Genomic DNA, 15,644 nt, shown 5'->3' on the forward strand with positions numbered 1-15,644 from the left:
ATGAGTTTTTAAGTACCAATTTTTATCGTGAGGAAGTCGATACTTTTAAAGTACCTAGTCTGTGGTTTTCCCACAGCTATTACCAGCTTAACTTTCCTTACTGACAATAATTTATTAAGTTCGTAACTATGAAAACAACCAAAGTCAAGGGAAACTTACAAGGAAAAAAGATATAGTAATAATAATACGTCCTAGCCCGATTTCGGCAACGGCGGCTGTTCTCATATAAGGAGATTAGCCAGCTGCGCAGGTCATGTGAGTTTATATTATAAAACCCACAAAGCGATTTCGGTCTGATCCGGGAATCGAACCCGAGATTATACACCACCTATAAAATATAAGAAATTTCTCCGTAGGGCAAAATCTTACTTGAGTACCTTATTTTTAATAATCTAATGTAATTTAAAAAAAAATAAGGTAATTGTGCAAACAAAACTTTCTAGATGTCCTAAAATAATTGTTTCTTCACAGGACATTATCCCATTATCAGAACTGATGCCTGGGCCATATTATGTCCTATACACGCCGGACACGCCGCTCACCAACTCGCTGATGGACGATGTGGGCCCTAAGCTCAACTTGCAGAGGCTGGGCAGCTTCCCAGGTAAGGATTTTCAAGAATATATTGCGCAAAAGTAACATTAATAAAATCTGTTCTATCAAAAATAATAAAACAATCCGATTTCAATAATGGGTACACCTTAAAACCTTCATCTAAGTCTGACAAATACTATGCCGAGAACAGGATCAATAGCGGTTCAGCTAAACATGAGATAATTACGCACAAACATACATATCTCCTTTTTTTAGTCGGTTAAAAAAATATTATCCGAAAACTTTTTCATGCATTCCCTACTGTGTTATTTGACGACAATAGTAGCTAATTACTTGTTCCCAATCAGCACTGTGCCAATTTAATTCTTACGTAATCAACTTCCTAGCTAATTAGAGAACACGCTGTCATTTTGTTAAACAAAAAGTCATTGACAATAACCACAGCCTTTTTGAAACAAACATAAGTTGCCAGCATTATTTGGTTATAGAGCAGTTTACCATCAGGCTGATTTAATCACTAATTATCTATTTGCAACTTCTTAATGATGATGATGTGATCTGAATTGGTTCACAACACACTTTCTTTATCCTTTATCTAGGATATACAAACAGGTGTATCCGAAAGTGTTTACTTTTCCACGCTGAAGCAATTGAGTTACAATTTGACACAGAGATTTATGTTAGAGTTGTATGGAAACAGTCTTCTTTTAATCCGAATGTCATTTGACACAAAGATTTGTGTTCGAAGTAGCTCCTACTTACTACCTTGGGCAAGAGCTAGTAACAACATAATATGTCTAGCATTTCAAGAGACCTCCACTAACTCAAAATAAAAACAAGAATTAATTTTACTGTCTGCAGATCGCACCAAAAAAGGCTACTTCGCATACAAAAATGAATCTGAACTGGAACCATTCATACGTAACATGGGTATCTCCGATGCCATTATTATATTCCAGGTAAGTTATTATAAACCTCTTCATTTACTGCAAAACAATCCATGGTAAAGTTATTGTGAAAATAGCTTATTTATACACAAATGCCCAGCACCATTTATTTCTGCAATCAAAAATAAACAAGTGAAAAACGCCATTCATCCGTCTATCCCCCTAGCTATTTATGTCTTATTTTTTGTAGATTTTATAGCCGCTGGGTTTTATGTCCCAGCAAAATCCGAAACCGAAATGGCTGGTACGGACAGTGGTACTAAAAACGGTGTAGGAAATGAAACAATAATGGCGGGTTGCACCATTTAACTATAACAATAACAGGACCATTTTCAGTTGTCAAATCGCCAATTTGACCAATGGGCAGCAAGTAGAAGTATGGTAGTAGGCCATGAGAGTGAAGGAATAGTGAGTGCACTTGGTCTGCGCAAATGCTCGTGCATTATAATACGTCCTGCGCAGCTGGCTGATCTCCTTACATGAGAACAGCCGCCGTGGCTGAAATCGGCCATGGACACCATTATAGTTAAATGGTGCAGCTAGCCCTAAAAGTACAATTTTCACTAATTCATTTTGTTTTTAACAGAAAATGTCCGGAGAAACATGGCCGGAACGATTGAATTACACCATAAGATTGAAACACGAATTTTTAACGGGGACCTACAGTTCGCTGGACGATTCTCCCGGACCACACAGGAATTTTGGTAAGATATCATCATATTCCACCTTAGACTTATCAAACTATAGACAACTAGCGTCCATCCACTTTATATTTGGCGTAGTTAGAGTTATGGAAACTATGAGCAGAAACCTAAAACAAGAAGTTATCATAATAAATGCTGTCAGATATTAATTATAAAATTACTTTTTAATAATACCGTATAATATGTTGATATTTTAAAGTGCCTTACGGTCTAAATGTCTAGAGATCTATTTGACTTTTTGATGAATCTAGCTAGTCCATTGCAGGATAGTTCGAATAAACCTCCTTCAACTAACTCTGCGCCTTGGTGTAAATATTTTATTGGCAGGTATTCCTACTATACATATATGTTATTGGATGTAATGTCCTCTACAGGTTTCAAATATGGAATGTTCATGCGCATACAATGGGCGATCGACACGAGCTACATCAAGCTGTTGACTGGCTCCGAAATTACACAGGTAATTAATATTTTTTTCTTTTTACTTTTTATAATCTATCTGAAAGAGGTCGTGAATAGGAAGGGAGAAGGCGTTAGTATGACGTCTGATAGACAGAAATGGAAGCGGAAATCATATTGCGCCTATCCTCGAATAAGTTGGGAACAGGATAGGAAGAAAAATAACAATAATCTGTAATGTTCACATTCTTATATGATACTGGTTTCCACACGCGTCTCGACGTCTCGAGGGAATTATTGCCAGCCCTGTGACAGGATAGAAAGTAGCCTATGTATTATGTTTTTCTGATGCATAAGCTACATGCTGTAAAGTTTCATCAAATCTATACCATCAGGTGAAATAGTGGTTAAACGGGTGTCTATCATAATAAAAAATATTATGCACTCGAATTTTTGTCTGATAGGGCAAGAAAATTCCAAACCTTGTCTTTACATTACTACTTTGTATGATACTTAATTATAGTAAAGTATTGCTATTAATATTCTTCCATGCACCTACACACTTTATTATTAAAATAGTTAAAGGGCAAAACCATATGTACATTAAAAGAAATTAGAATTCGATTTTCACAATTGTTTATTAATTCGTTGCTATTGGCAACACAGCACTTAAGTACTAAGTCAATATAAAGTTTTTTTATAACTTTGTGGTTCTATTAGATACTTAGTAGGCTTGGGATCATTAAAACATTGTCATCTACATATATGAAAAATAAATATACAGTTCAATATGTATATTATGTGAATTATGTTTTTATTTGCCATTGTCCATTAATTTTTGACTTTGATGCTATATACGTCCTTGGCTATACCCTTACTTGGACATAAAAATGATTCCATTCACCAGTTTTATAGCCCTGAATGTCATAACGTTGAGCAATTTTCTTGGGGTCGGCTTCCAGTCTAACCGACTGCCTATAGGACTTCTCAGCCCGATGATAGCCCTTGGCAAGACTGGTTGTCAGACATTCTAAGAATAAGAATAAGAAATTTATTTCCAAAAAGGTACATTTTCTGTTATCATTAGCCCCAAACTAGGCAGAGCCTGTATCTTGGGCGCTAATTTAGAGAGGGTTTACCAATACAATTTACTAGTAATACAAAGAGTTGTACTTAGGACTAATTAAAATTAAAATAAAATAATAAAGAAAAAATGTTATAAAAATTGAAATTAAAACTTAACATTAACTCTTATCATAAAATAATAAATGAGTATAAAAAAATGGTGTGGGTGGTAAATTCTGCTTTCTGATTTCCTCTAATATGGCTGCTAAAGATGTCCATATGACACCGGGAGTCAGAATTTAGCGTGCTATTACATAACGAGTTCTTACATAGACTCGTTATAACATGTACGGTCATCTATCCACAAATCGAGCGGCTGTCACTTAGCCACGAGTTCCTCTATAAGCCCCGGATATACATATTATAAACATTATTATAATGAAAGTAAAGGTTTTTGATCTGCAGCAAGAAATATCAAACAATCATAAAATATTACGTTCAACTGTTTATCAGGACTACCGAGAATTAATTGCGATAGTATTCATAATTATACCATAATGAGCATGACGAATAATGTATAGGCATATACGTATGTAGGTACATAAAAATAGTTTCATTGAAACGCGCAAAAATCATCTTTAACATCTGAGAAACTAGGTTGAATTTCGTATGATTAATATCGGACACGTATTTGATTGACAAAGGAAGTAATTATTAACGGTTACTAAGTCTCAAAGGTATGTTGTAGAGCATATATGTAGCCCATGACTACATACTTTAAAATTATTCCTAGAAAAATGATAAGGCGTATATGGCTTATCGGCTAACTTCGAAATTACGAAGTTATTTCGCGCAAACTGTACGAGGCTTTGCGCTCATAGTCACACAAGATGAAACGTTAATTGAGTCATCATCCTCCGAGCCTTTTTCCCAACGATGTTGGGGTCGGCTTCCAGTCTAACCGGATTTGGAAGCGACTGCCCATCTGACCTCCTCAACCCAGTTACCCGGGCAACCCAATACCCCTTGGTTAGACTGGTGTCAGACTTACTGGCTTCTGACTACCCGTAACGATTGTCAAGGATCGTGTGTACAGTTTAACGTGCCATCCGAAACACAGTCATTATTGGTGTCTCAGATATAATTAGAAAGTACATACTTACAAACTTAGAAAAGTTGCATTGGTACTTGCCTGACCTGGGATCGAACCCGCGCCCTCTTACTTGAGAGGTTGGTTCTTTACCCACTAGGAGGCCACCACGATCGATGAAACGTTAATTCAGTAAAACCTGAAAATAGTTGATAATAAGAATGACCATATAGATTTATTTATTTCAAAAAAATATAATAAAAATAATTATGCCGTTAATGGTCATCAAGTGCGCGAATGAATTCGCCAAAAAGCGTCACGTCCCTGCATCGCCGTCGTCACACATGCAAGAGATTATCAGAATTGCCTATAGAACTCCAACAGTTCAAATCTTAAAAAATAAAAAGTTATGTGTAATGTATGTTATGTATTGCAATATTTATGTATTCAAAAGGAGGTGAGTTTTCTGCAATCAGAGCGGTGTATGTACATATTTTTTTCTGTTGGACAAGTAAAATGGATATGAATGGGCGGGAAAGTCCGGACCCCCTGGACCCTTTATATTTTTTGACAAAACCCAGTATAATATGTAGTCGTAGGGCGGCATAATCAGTTTTGCACGCGGGCGAACAAACAACTAGCAGCGGGCCTGATGAGAAGTGACCCATGCCATGTGCCCCATAGTGAACCTTCACAGTGCATTTCAGTCTACACAAGCCCATTGAACAATGCCCTTTCAATGTTCAATGATTTAAAAAACAATATCCTATTGTGTTCAGTTGTTTTGTTAGTGAAGCCAGCGTAAAGCCGCCCAGTGGCATGACAAATATATGCTATTATCTTTTTATATGACCCGTGAATGCCGTTGGCAGAGATTATGGCTCTTCGTACCTTCCCCACTACAAAGGCAGATGTTAACTTCCTTATAGTCAATAAACCACTACTGCGTATGTGCGAATCGTCAAATAGCTAACTTCAGGGCGCACTGTGGGACGGATTTCGGGTTTCATAGACATCCGATTAGTAACCTCGAAAGTGATGACTTTTATGCCTGAATATCTGTCGGAAGACCACATACATACTTTAAAATTGTACCATTATAGTAAAGACTCATAAACGGCTCATTGAGAAATTTTTATTCAAAAATTTGTATGAAGCTGACAGAATAAAAAGACATATCTCCGGTCTCGCACAATTGGCCCTAATTATTTTTCAGGGAGTCAATCTTTGAATTATTTGAATTTTTTTGGTATATTGCATTATAAGGCCAGGGGTGCGAAACATTTTTTTTATTATTAAACTTTTTTTTTTATTAAGGTTTTAGGTTAGTCCAGCTTGGCGTCTATAGCTAGCGCAATAAAAATAATTGATGTAGTGAAGCAAGGCCATGGTACGACCAATGACGGTAACACAGCGAGAAAATTCTTTGAAGATCCAGTGAAAACTGCCGATATAACAGGACTCGATGCGGAACTGATTCACAGGTTTGCTGATATTTTAAGCAAGCGATAACTTTGATATTCAAAGATTACGCATACAAAACTGCTGAAAGGTACGTGTCCTTGTATAATTGGTACTACATGACTGCAACCGTGCCCAAACTGCTACTTCATGGAGCTGAAATCATTACTTGAAATGCGATCGTACCAATTGGAAACCTCTCTGAAGAGGCTTCGGAAGCCCGCAACGAGGATTTCCGAAGATTCAGGGAACACAACGTGTAGAGTGAGTTCCAATGAAAACATTTTAATTTTTTTTCTTTTTCCTTCGGATCCATTTATTTCATCGATAAGACCCACTTCTGATACAGCACTTACACTTTTACACTTTACATGCACTTTTGAACAGTCGTGGTGGCCTAGTGGGTAAAAGGACCAATCTCTCAAGTATGAGGGCGCGGGTTCGATCCCAGGTCAGGCAAGTACCAATGCAACTTTTCTAAGTTTGTATGTACTTTCTAAGTATATCTTAGACACCGTGGACTGTGTTTCGGATGGCACGTTAAACTGTAGATCCCGGCTGTCATTGAACATCCTTGGCAGTCGTTACGGGTAGTCAGAAGCCAGTAAGTCTGACATCAGTCTAACCAAGGGTATCAGGTTGCCCGGGTAACTGGGTTGAGGAGGTCAGATAGGCAGTCGCTTCTTGTAAAGCACTGGTACTCAGCTGAATCCGGTTAGACTGGAAGCCGACCCCAACATGATTGGGAAAAAGGCTCGGAGAAGGATGACCCACTTTTGATGCGAAGAAAAAGAAAACTTTCTTTAGTGAAACCCTTGGTCTACTTAAGCTTCAACAACCTGAGAAGATTTAAGATTGCCATTTCATAATATTGTTTCCAAATTAATTATGACTTATCTTTGATTAGGTTATTTTTATACTTATCGTGTTTATTATTTTAAATAATCGAATATTTCTTGATTGAGGCATAATTTACAAATGGTTATGTAAATCAAGTTAAATGATTGTCACTTAAATATATATTTATTATAATTATATTCACATATATTCATGGTCCTATTCATATTCCTATTTTTATTGCGCTAGATATAGACGCTAAGCTGGAATAAAGTTAAACTTATGATAAATAAAAAAAAAAATGTTTCGCACCCCTGGCCTTATAATGCAATATACCAAAAAATTTCAAATAATTCAAAGATTGACTCCCTGAAAAATAATTAGGGCCAATTGTGCGAGACCGGAGATAGGTATGTCTTTTTATTCTGTCAGCTTAATACAAATTTTTGAATAAAAATTTCTCAATGAGCCGTTTATGAGTCTATACTATAATGGTACAATTTTAAAGTATGTATGTGGTCTTCCGAAAGATATTCAGGAATAAAAGTCATCACTTTCGAGGTTACTAATCGGATGTCTATGAACCCCGAAATCCATCCCACAGTGGGGCGGTAAAATTATATAACGAGAGCTGTAAATTACGTTGTCGTCCATGCAACACGAGGGGTCTTTCGCATACCCTAATAAAAAAAAAATCTGTTTGGTACTCCGCAATATTCGGTCAGACTGAAAGCCGACCTCAATATGGCTGGCTAGGAAGATGATGAGATTCGAGGGTTATAAAACCGAGTCACTTCCTGAAATGAAGGTTGAATTTAGTTAGTAATATTTTATTGAAAAGAGCGAGTTTTCTTCAAGTGTGCTCCATAGAAGCACACTTGAAGAAAACGTGCCAGAATAACCGTTTCTAGTGGCTTACTATAAGTAGCTAAGTTTCATCCAATCGGTTGAGCCGTTTTTAAAGCGTAACAAACAAGAAACATTCTCATTTTAAATATTATATTATCTAGGATCGCTGTTTAATCTCCAGCAATGACAATGGAATGTAGCTTTCACGATTAGAAACTCGTCAGCGCTATTTTGAAACCGCATTTTGTCACTGTGTTCGGTAATTTTGACATTGAATGTAATTTGTAACGGTTTGATAATTGCCGTATTTAAATAAATAAAGGAGAATAAAAATAATTGAAGGTCAATTTATAATGTCAATTATGATTGGGGTATAAATCTAGATTATGAAAAAATTAAAACTAATATTATCTTATTACATTCTCTTTTGCAACCAATTCCATATTTGTACAAACAAGTTACTGACGTATGGTTTCTCTCTATATTCTTCTAAATTCAAAAAATATGCATGAAGTAAAAATTGTCTTCAAATAAACAAATCGCGACCCAAAACAGTCCTGGCTGGCCACCGCGCCCCAGGCTGAATAACCAAGTTTAATTTGCATCAATATTTAATTGATATGTATGGAAGAAGACATGCGATCTCAAATAATTGATTGACGAATGAATATGATGATGATGAACTTTAACTTTTGGTTTCACAGGTCTCATAGACTAACACAAACTTCAAGCAGCTTTTATCAGGCATACACCATTAACTATCCGATAACTAACTGACACATTATCAGTACCCAGTGAATCCTTTGTTACAGAATCTATCGATCCAAGAGTTCCCTTACTACGAGAGAGCGGTGAACACGGATGTGGCCATCGTCTGTATATTATTGCAAGTGCTGTGCTGGCTGTCTCTAATGCTGACCTTCGTGTTCCTCATGTGCAGGCTCTTGGAGGAACGGTCTTCTGGCATACAGGTGAGTACAGCCCCTGGTAATGCAAAATGCAGGGCTTCATGACACTTAGGTCCGAGAAACAAGCGATACTGGTCTTTTAAGTATGTAGTTAAAGTTTGAAATTATTTCACACTGAAAAGGCCTAACACTAAGGATAAACAATTTTGACACGTAACACCTGGCTAGTACTAAAGACGCTTGGACTCGAATTCCGGGTAGGGCTGAAATTACTTTGTGAGTTTTGATTAAGATACATAAAGTAGCCCGGAATCCGAAACTTGGTGGCAATACACCCATGAATCGGAGAGCACTTAAGGCATGTCGGTCCTGTGTCTGTGTCACTTTCTGGTCGTGTCGGATTGCTGTCCCATCGGGATCATATTATGGGGGTGAGGAAATAGAGAGTGCACCTATGTCTACGTAAATGCTTTTGGGCAGTAAATCCATCTCAACTGAGAACACAATATGAGGGGCCGACAATAACTGGCCGTTACGTCATTACATTTTTCTCTCCAGCTTTTATTTTATTTATTATTTTAAATAAATGCTCTACTAATAAAATTATATTTTTCAGGAACTGATGAAGATGGTAGGCGTTTCCCTCAACACTCTAGGCGTCACACACTTTCTGAACATCTTGCCATGCGGTCTGGTATTCGCCATAGTCGGTAGCGTGCTGCTCAAAGTGACTCCTCAGCCGTTGATACCGCATACCAATGGCTTCCTCATATTCTTGATGTTGATACTGTACTTTAATAGTGTCGTGGCCTTGGCTTTTGCGTGCAGTTATATTTCTAAAGGCAGTAAGTGTATTTTATATTATTTTAGTTGAAATAGATGATAATAAGTTTTGGAGCAATTCGACCTTTATAGCATCATCATAAAATGTCGTCGGTAGCATAATTATAATATTTTTTTTTAACTAAATATTAAATTGACCACAAAATTGTAACTCTAAAAAATATTACATTGGTTATAAAATTGTAGGACAACATTACACAAAACACTTAAATAAAATTTAACAACGGAAGCACAGTGACGGAAAACCGTCCCATTTTTTTTAATGACTAAGTGGATTCAATTATGGAATCAGGCTTACGGAAATCCATGACATAGGAAAAATGTGTACTCCCGAAATTAAAGCTACATATTTTTCCTAACATTTTCATCAATCACATGATCCTCGTAATTAGTCAAGACATTTTATTTAACCGACCGAAAAATGGTAGGTTCTCAATCCAAATATTTATTTTTCCCCAGCACATTACGCGGCAACTCTATCAGTTTTGGCGTATATACTGCTTTGGATCCCGACGCGCGTGGCTTCGGAACATAATATTTCTCCGGCCCTCACCTTGCTGACGGGCTTCTTTCCTCATGCACCCATGTACTGGTTTTGGGATGAAGTGGCGAATATCGAGATGTTTGGTGAGTAGTATACTACTTTTAAAGCAAGATATTTTTTGGCTGGCGGGGCCTGCCCGGATGTTTAGCGCATCTCGTATAAAATCTTAATCAAACACATCTTAATTTGATCTGCACATCACAACACATCATTTTCATATAAATAGCGAAATTATGTCGCACCAGCTGTTGTTTCGTCCTGACTGACGTGAAGTCTAATGTAATTCATACCAAAATATAGCGGCTCCAAATATGATTCGCTCTGCAGAAACAATTTTAGAAAGCTCGGAAATTTGCCCTAAACCGCCATAAACTTTGGCGTTAACAATATCAATGTTAAAAAAAAAATCATTCATTTTAAGGTACCGGTATAATCTTCAAGAACATAGCAACACGACACGACAAAGTGTCAGTGGCCATAAGCTTTTTCTTCCTGATTCTTCAATCAGCGTTGTATTACGTGTTCGCTTGGTATCTGTCGCTCGTACGACCCGGACGATACGGACAGGCTTTACCTTGGAACTTCCCCTTCAAGGTACGTGGTAATGTAGAATTTAGAATATAGTTGTTTAAGTGACATAATTATAGTTTTTAAGTGTATGTTGCACGGACGGAGGTATTCAGGGTCTGATAGCGCAAAGTTAGTCGACAATGCTTGATTTTATTGTTCATGTCTTCTCTTTATAAGAAGGGGTCTTTAGGTATACAGCAGGAGCCTGTTGTCACAGAATGTAGGGTATATAGGTTTGTAAGGTTGGCACGCAAGCACTACAAATATTTGGAGTAAATGAGAGAAGTGAAGAGAGAGATTTTAGAGAATAACATAAATGATGTGTTTAAGATAATTACAGAATTTTCATGGGTTGCATTAACAATCGTATCGTATCGACTTTGACTTTTTACACGAAGAATCGGAGTGGTATAAATACTTTAATTATCACTGAGATTTTTTACGTAACTCATAGTTGTGTAAAATTGACTAATTCAAAAACATTGTAGTCAATTTAAATGAAAAAAATAAAGATCCAAATACTCTAATCGAAAAGAAAGTTGATACAATTTCAGCGCAAACCCAAGATACGACCTAAAATAAAGAAACCCCTTAAAGTGGACGATAAGAAAGTGGGCGACGATATGAACGGGGGTGACTACCAACTACCCGTGTTCGCCCGGACTGAGTACCACTGGGAGGGTAGGCATATTCGCCCGAGAGTCAGTAGAGCAGTCGGCAGTGACAGGGTCAATCGGTTCACTCAAGTCTATCGTACTGATGTTAGTACAATTTGTATTCAATTTCCAGTATGTAATAATTAGTAGACCCATACATAATACTCTCAGTAGAAGTAACTAAAGCGTTGCTAGGCGACGGGATGTCCCGTATATTTGGATGTCCAAAATCGCCTTGAATACTGGTTTTAGTCAGTACTCAGCGGAAAAATGGATGAATTGATGCGTATTTGTACAATGAAGCGTTGATTATTTCAAGTTACAAATGATCTGTAATACCTAGTGTTAGTGTGTAATTTTGTTACCCTTAGCATAGTAGTAGCTTAGAAATAATATTAAGATTTTTTGACGACTTTATGTACGAACCTATTATTTGTTTTATTTTTTGTGATCGACCCTCATGTGTATCTCTCTCTTTGCTTCTACAAGAACTAACATTGTAACCTTAAAATAATTTTCCCTTCAGGCGTCCTACTGGAGGAACAAGAACGAGGTGAGACCTGATGGTGACGATGAGGAAGAAGATCCGATAGCTCACGACCCTCGGTACTTCGAGACTGCACCCTCCCATATGGATGTCGGCATTAAAATCGTCAATGTTTCTAAGGTAAGCTAGTAGAAAAGGAAGTAAATCTTCTTTATGGATATTTGGCAAAAGTTGCGAAGTTATAACCATATCGATTTTGGGAGATTTGCATTGACCGATCTTGTCAAAGATGACCAGTCTTAACAGAGCGTATTGGGTTGCCTAGGTTCCTGGGATGATGAAGTCGGATAGGCAGTCGCTCCATGTGAAACACTGATACTCAGCTGTATATACATAGGTAGACTAGAAGCCGACCCCATAGCTGGGAAAAGGCTCGGCAGATGATGATTATTCTTCCCTTCAGAAGATGATGATGGTTTTCAACTGTGCACAAACTGAGCTTTTTTTCTCCAGGTGTTCGCGAAGCAGGTGGCATTACGTAATGTCTCCCTAGAGGTGTATAAAGGAGAGATCACAGTGCTGCTGGGACACAACGGTGCTGGCAAGACTACCCTCATGTCTATTATCACAGGTAATTCAAGATATCTATGTAATCGAATTGTTTATTTGTGTTTTGTGAAAAAAAGTTTTGCATCTTGTTGTTTTATGAAATAAGCAAGCTAGCTTTCGCGGTTAAATCTCTTAATATTATAAAGCTGTTTTATTTTGTTTGACTTGAATGCCTTCATCTCAGGAACTAGAGATCCGATTTAGGGCTTTCAATACCGGTATTACGGGATCCCGTAATACCGTGATCACGGATATAATTTTGGTCTTTTTTCAATACCGGTATTGACGAGCCAATACCGTGATTACGGTATTACAATCTTTTTATAATTTTAATTATTGTGGTTAGTTGTAATAAGTAGCAGGAAGTAGTATTAAATAAGATAAATAACTACGTACTCGTAAGATGTCATCATCATCCTCCGAGCCTTTTTCCGCCAATCTACTTGGCAACGCTGCAGGGACTCCAGAACAGACCAGATTTCAACCGAGTCAAAGGCCTACTCATAGTCCACAAATGCTAGACACAAGGGCTGATTATACTTTTCGGTCTTCCGTATAATCTGCCGCACTGTGTGGATGTTATCTATGGTGCCGTATCCGCTCCGAAACCCATCCTGCTCCGGTAGTTGGAATTCGTCGAGTCTTCGCGCATGTCGGTTCGTGATCACTCTTGAGAACAGCTTATATACGTGGCTTAGGAGGGAAATGGGTCGATAGTTCTTCAGCAGGGTTTTGTCTCCCTTTTTGAAGAACAGGACGACAACACTCCTACTCCACGCCTCTGGAGTTCTCCCTTCAAACAGAACGGCGTTAAAAAGCTTCTGGAGCTCCCCCAGTACGGGCTTACCTCCTTTTAATAGCTCTGTTGTAATGCCATCTTCGCCAAGGGCTTTTCCATTTTTGAGCTGTCTCAGAGCGATCTCGATTTCGCCACTGCTGACTTCTGGCAAGTCTTCGGTGAAATGGCGCGTTAATGCGGCTCTAGAATCCTCATTTCCGGGATCAGGTCGAGATGCATGCGATGCGTATAACCGGCCATAGAAGTTTTCCACTTCCGAAAGGACTGCCGGCACCGAAGAAATGACTTCTCCACTTGTTGTGGTCAGCTTCGTCAAGTGGCTTCTTCCAAGAGATTGTACGAACACCTTTGACCCCCGATTTAGCTCAATTGCTCTTTCAATGTCAAGAGTATTGGAGCACCGGAGGTCGTATCGTACGTGCTTGTTGGTCTCTTGGTTTCGAGCCCGCTTAGCTGACGAAGTGACAGGCGGGTTTTCACGTCGTTTCTTCATAAGCCCTAATGTCTCTTCCGAAAGCTTTGATTTCTTGCCCTTACGCTGCCTGTTACAGAATCTCGAACCTTCTTCCCGGAGGATCCGAAACATATATTTGTGGTTCTGGTTAACGTCTGTTGTGGTCTCCACGGCGGCAAATCGGTTCTCCAAATTTGACAGGAACGTTTCAGATCCTGAAATGGTTTGGAGCAGTGTTGGTCGGAGCCTGGCCTTCATCAGACGGAAAGTTCGGTCTTGAAGTTGATATTCAGAGAGCCTCGGACAAGTGTCTTAGTCGGTATTAAACCTATTGATCACGGAGACGTCTCAGACTATGTGCTTCTTGTTCATCATGATGAAGTCAATCTTATTTTTACTCATAGTGTCGTGGCTATGATTGAACGCTTTTTGAAACTAAAGGATTGTGTTTTAAAAGTTTTAATCGATCTAAAATTAAACTCCGATTTCGACTTAGACGAATTCGATTTGACAATATTAAAAAATATTTACAACAGCCTTTCTGAAGTCATGTAGTCAAAGCAACTGTATTAGAAATTTGTAAATGGGATGCCAATTTACTAAAAGCGGATATTGCGCTAAAAAATGACTTAAGCCAAAATCTTGCAAAAGCACTTCGAAGACGCATAAACGAGCTATCTGGAGTATTGCAATATTTGCATGACCGACAATACCGTGATCACGTGATCACGGTATTGAAATTTCTAATACCGGTATTGATACCGGTATTGAAAAAATCCGGTATTTGAAAGCCCTAATCCGATTCCAAAAATTCTTTGAGTTTTAGATAGCCCTTTTATCAAGGAAGACTGCAGGATACTTTTTATCCTGGTGCGAAGTAGTTGACACGGAACGAAACTAAACGAAAATTAAGCCGTTGGCGAAAACTAGTAATATTGTGAATTGTCCTCAGGAATGACAAGTGCCACAGAAGGCAAAGTGTACGTGAACGGCAAAGACACGGTCACACAGCGCGATGAAGTGCGACAGAACATAGGCCTCTGTCCACAACACAACCTCTTCTTCCCCAACCTTACTGTGCAACAGCATATCATGTTCTTCACGCTGGTAAGTTTTGTATACTCTTCTGGGAATGAGAAGATGATATAAAATATTGGTTTTGGCTTCAGTCTGCGACCATATAGTAAATGTAGCTGTTCACCTTCATTTATATCAATTTTAAACTCTGCATCGTGCAGGAGTTTTGCTGTGCACGAGTTCGATTCTCAGGTCGGACCGAAATAGCTTCTTGAGTTTTTAGAAATTTTCACTAAAGTAACCTGTGCTCTGGAGAGCACATACATGTCGATCTTGATTTTGATATCTTTTGGTGTCATATCAGATTACCGTCCCATACACGTATGTATTGCACGTACACTTGTACACTATATTATCCTGTGCACTTAGCCAGCACAGCACTTGCTCTTGCACAGCAGTCGTGTCCAAACATAGACGCTGCAATTACTAACCATATCGCTCATGTAGTGGTCAAAAGGGGATGCTTGTGGGTGCTGTCCTTTTATAATTATTTACGTTAAAAATTAAGTTTTAAATAATGACCATCTTTCAGCTTAAACGCGGCTCATACAAACAAGCACTCGAGTCATCCGTAACCCTGGCAACACGACTAGGACTTCGCGACAAGCTTCACGCGCAGGCACACGAGCTGTCGGGCGGCATGAAGCGCCGCGCCCAGCTGGCATGTGCCTTAGCCGGCGGTGCCAGTGTGCTGGTGTTAGACGAACCCACCTCCGGACTCGATGTGGAGACCAGGAGGGAGCTATGGGACCTGTTGCTGGTGAGTTATATAAGCAACCAGGGGTGACCA

General features: G+C 38.5%; 1 protein-coding gene across 1 annotated transcript in view; it reads left to right on the top strand.

Annotated features, from left to right (window-relative positions):
- Window positions 1-15,644, top strand: part of LOC124638019 (phospholipid-transporting ATPase ABCA7-like) — a 52,740-nt gene that overhangs the window by 10,526 nt on the left and 26,570 nt on the right. Inside the window, exons 2-13 of the mRNA XM_047174791.1 lie at window positions 472-604; window positions 1,417-1,514; window positions 2,089-2,206; window positions 2,581-2,666; window positions 8,720-8,878; window positions 9,432-9,660; window positions 10,118-10,285; window positions 10,624-10,796; window positions 11,955-12,095; window positions 12,429-12,546; window positions 14,730-14,884; window positions 15,387-15,614. Coding sequence (XP_047030747.1) covers window positions 472-604; window positions 1,417-1,514; window positions 2,089-2,206; window positions 2,581-2,666; window positions 8,720-8,878; window positions 9,432-9,660; window positions 10,118-10,285; window positions 10,624-10,796; window positions 11,955-12,095; window positions 12,429-12,546; window positions 14,730-14,884; window positions 15,387-15,614 — 1,806 coding nt within the window. The remainder of the gene's footprint in view (window positions 1-471; window positions 605-1,416; window positions 1,515-2,088; window positions 2,207-2,580; window positions 2,667-8,719; window positions 8,879-9,431; window positions 9,661-10,117; window positions 10,286-10,623; window positions 10,797-11,954; window positions 12,096-12,428; window positions 12,547-14,729; window positions 14,885-15,386; window positions 15,615-15,644) is intronic.

Source organism: Helicoverpa zea, chromosome 17, assembly GCF_022581195.2.
Source record: "Helicoverpa zea isolate HzStark_Cry1AcR chromosome 17, ilHelZeax1.1, whole genome shotgun sequence".
In the NCBI taxonomy this organism is placed as follows: domain Eukaryota; kingdom Metazoa; phylum Arthropoda; class Insecta; order Lepidoptera; family Noctuidae; genus Helicoverpa; species Helicoverpa zea.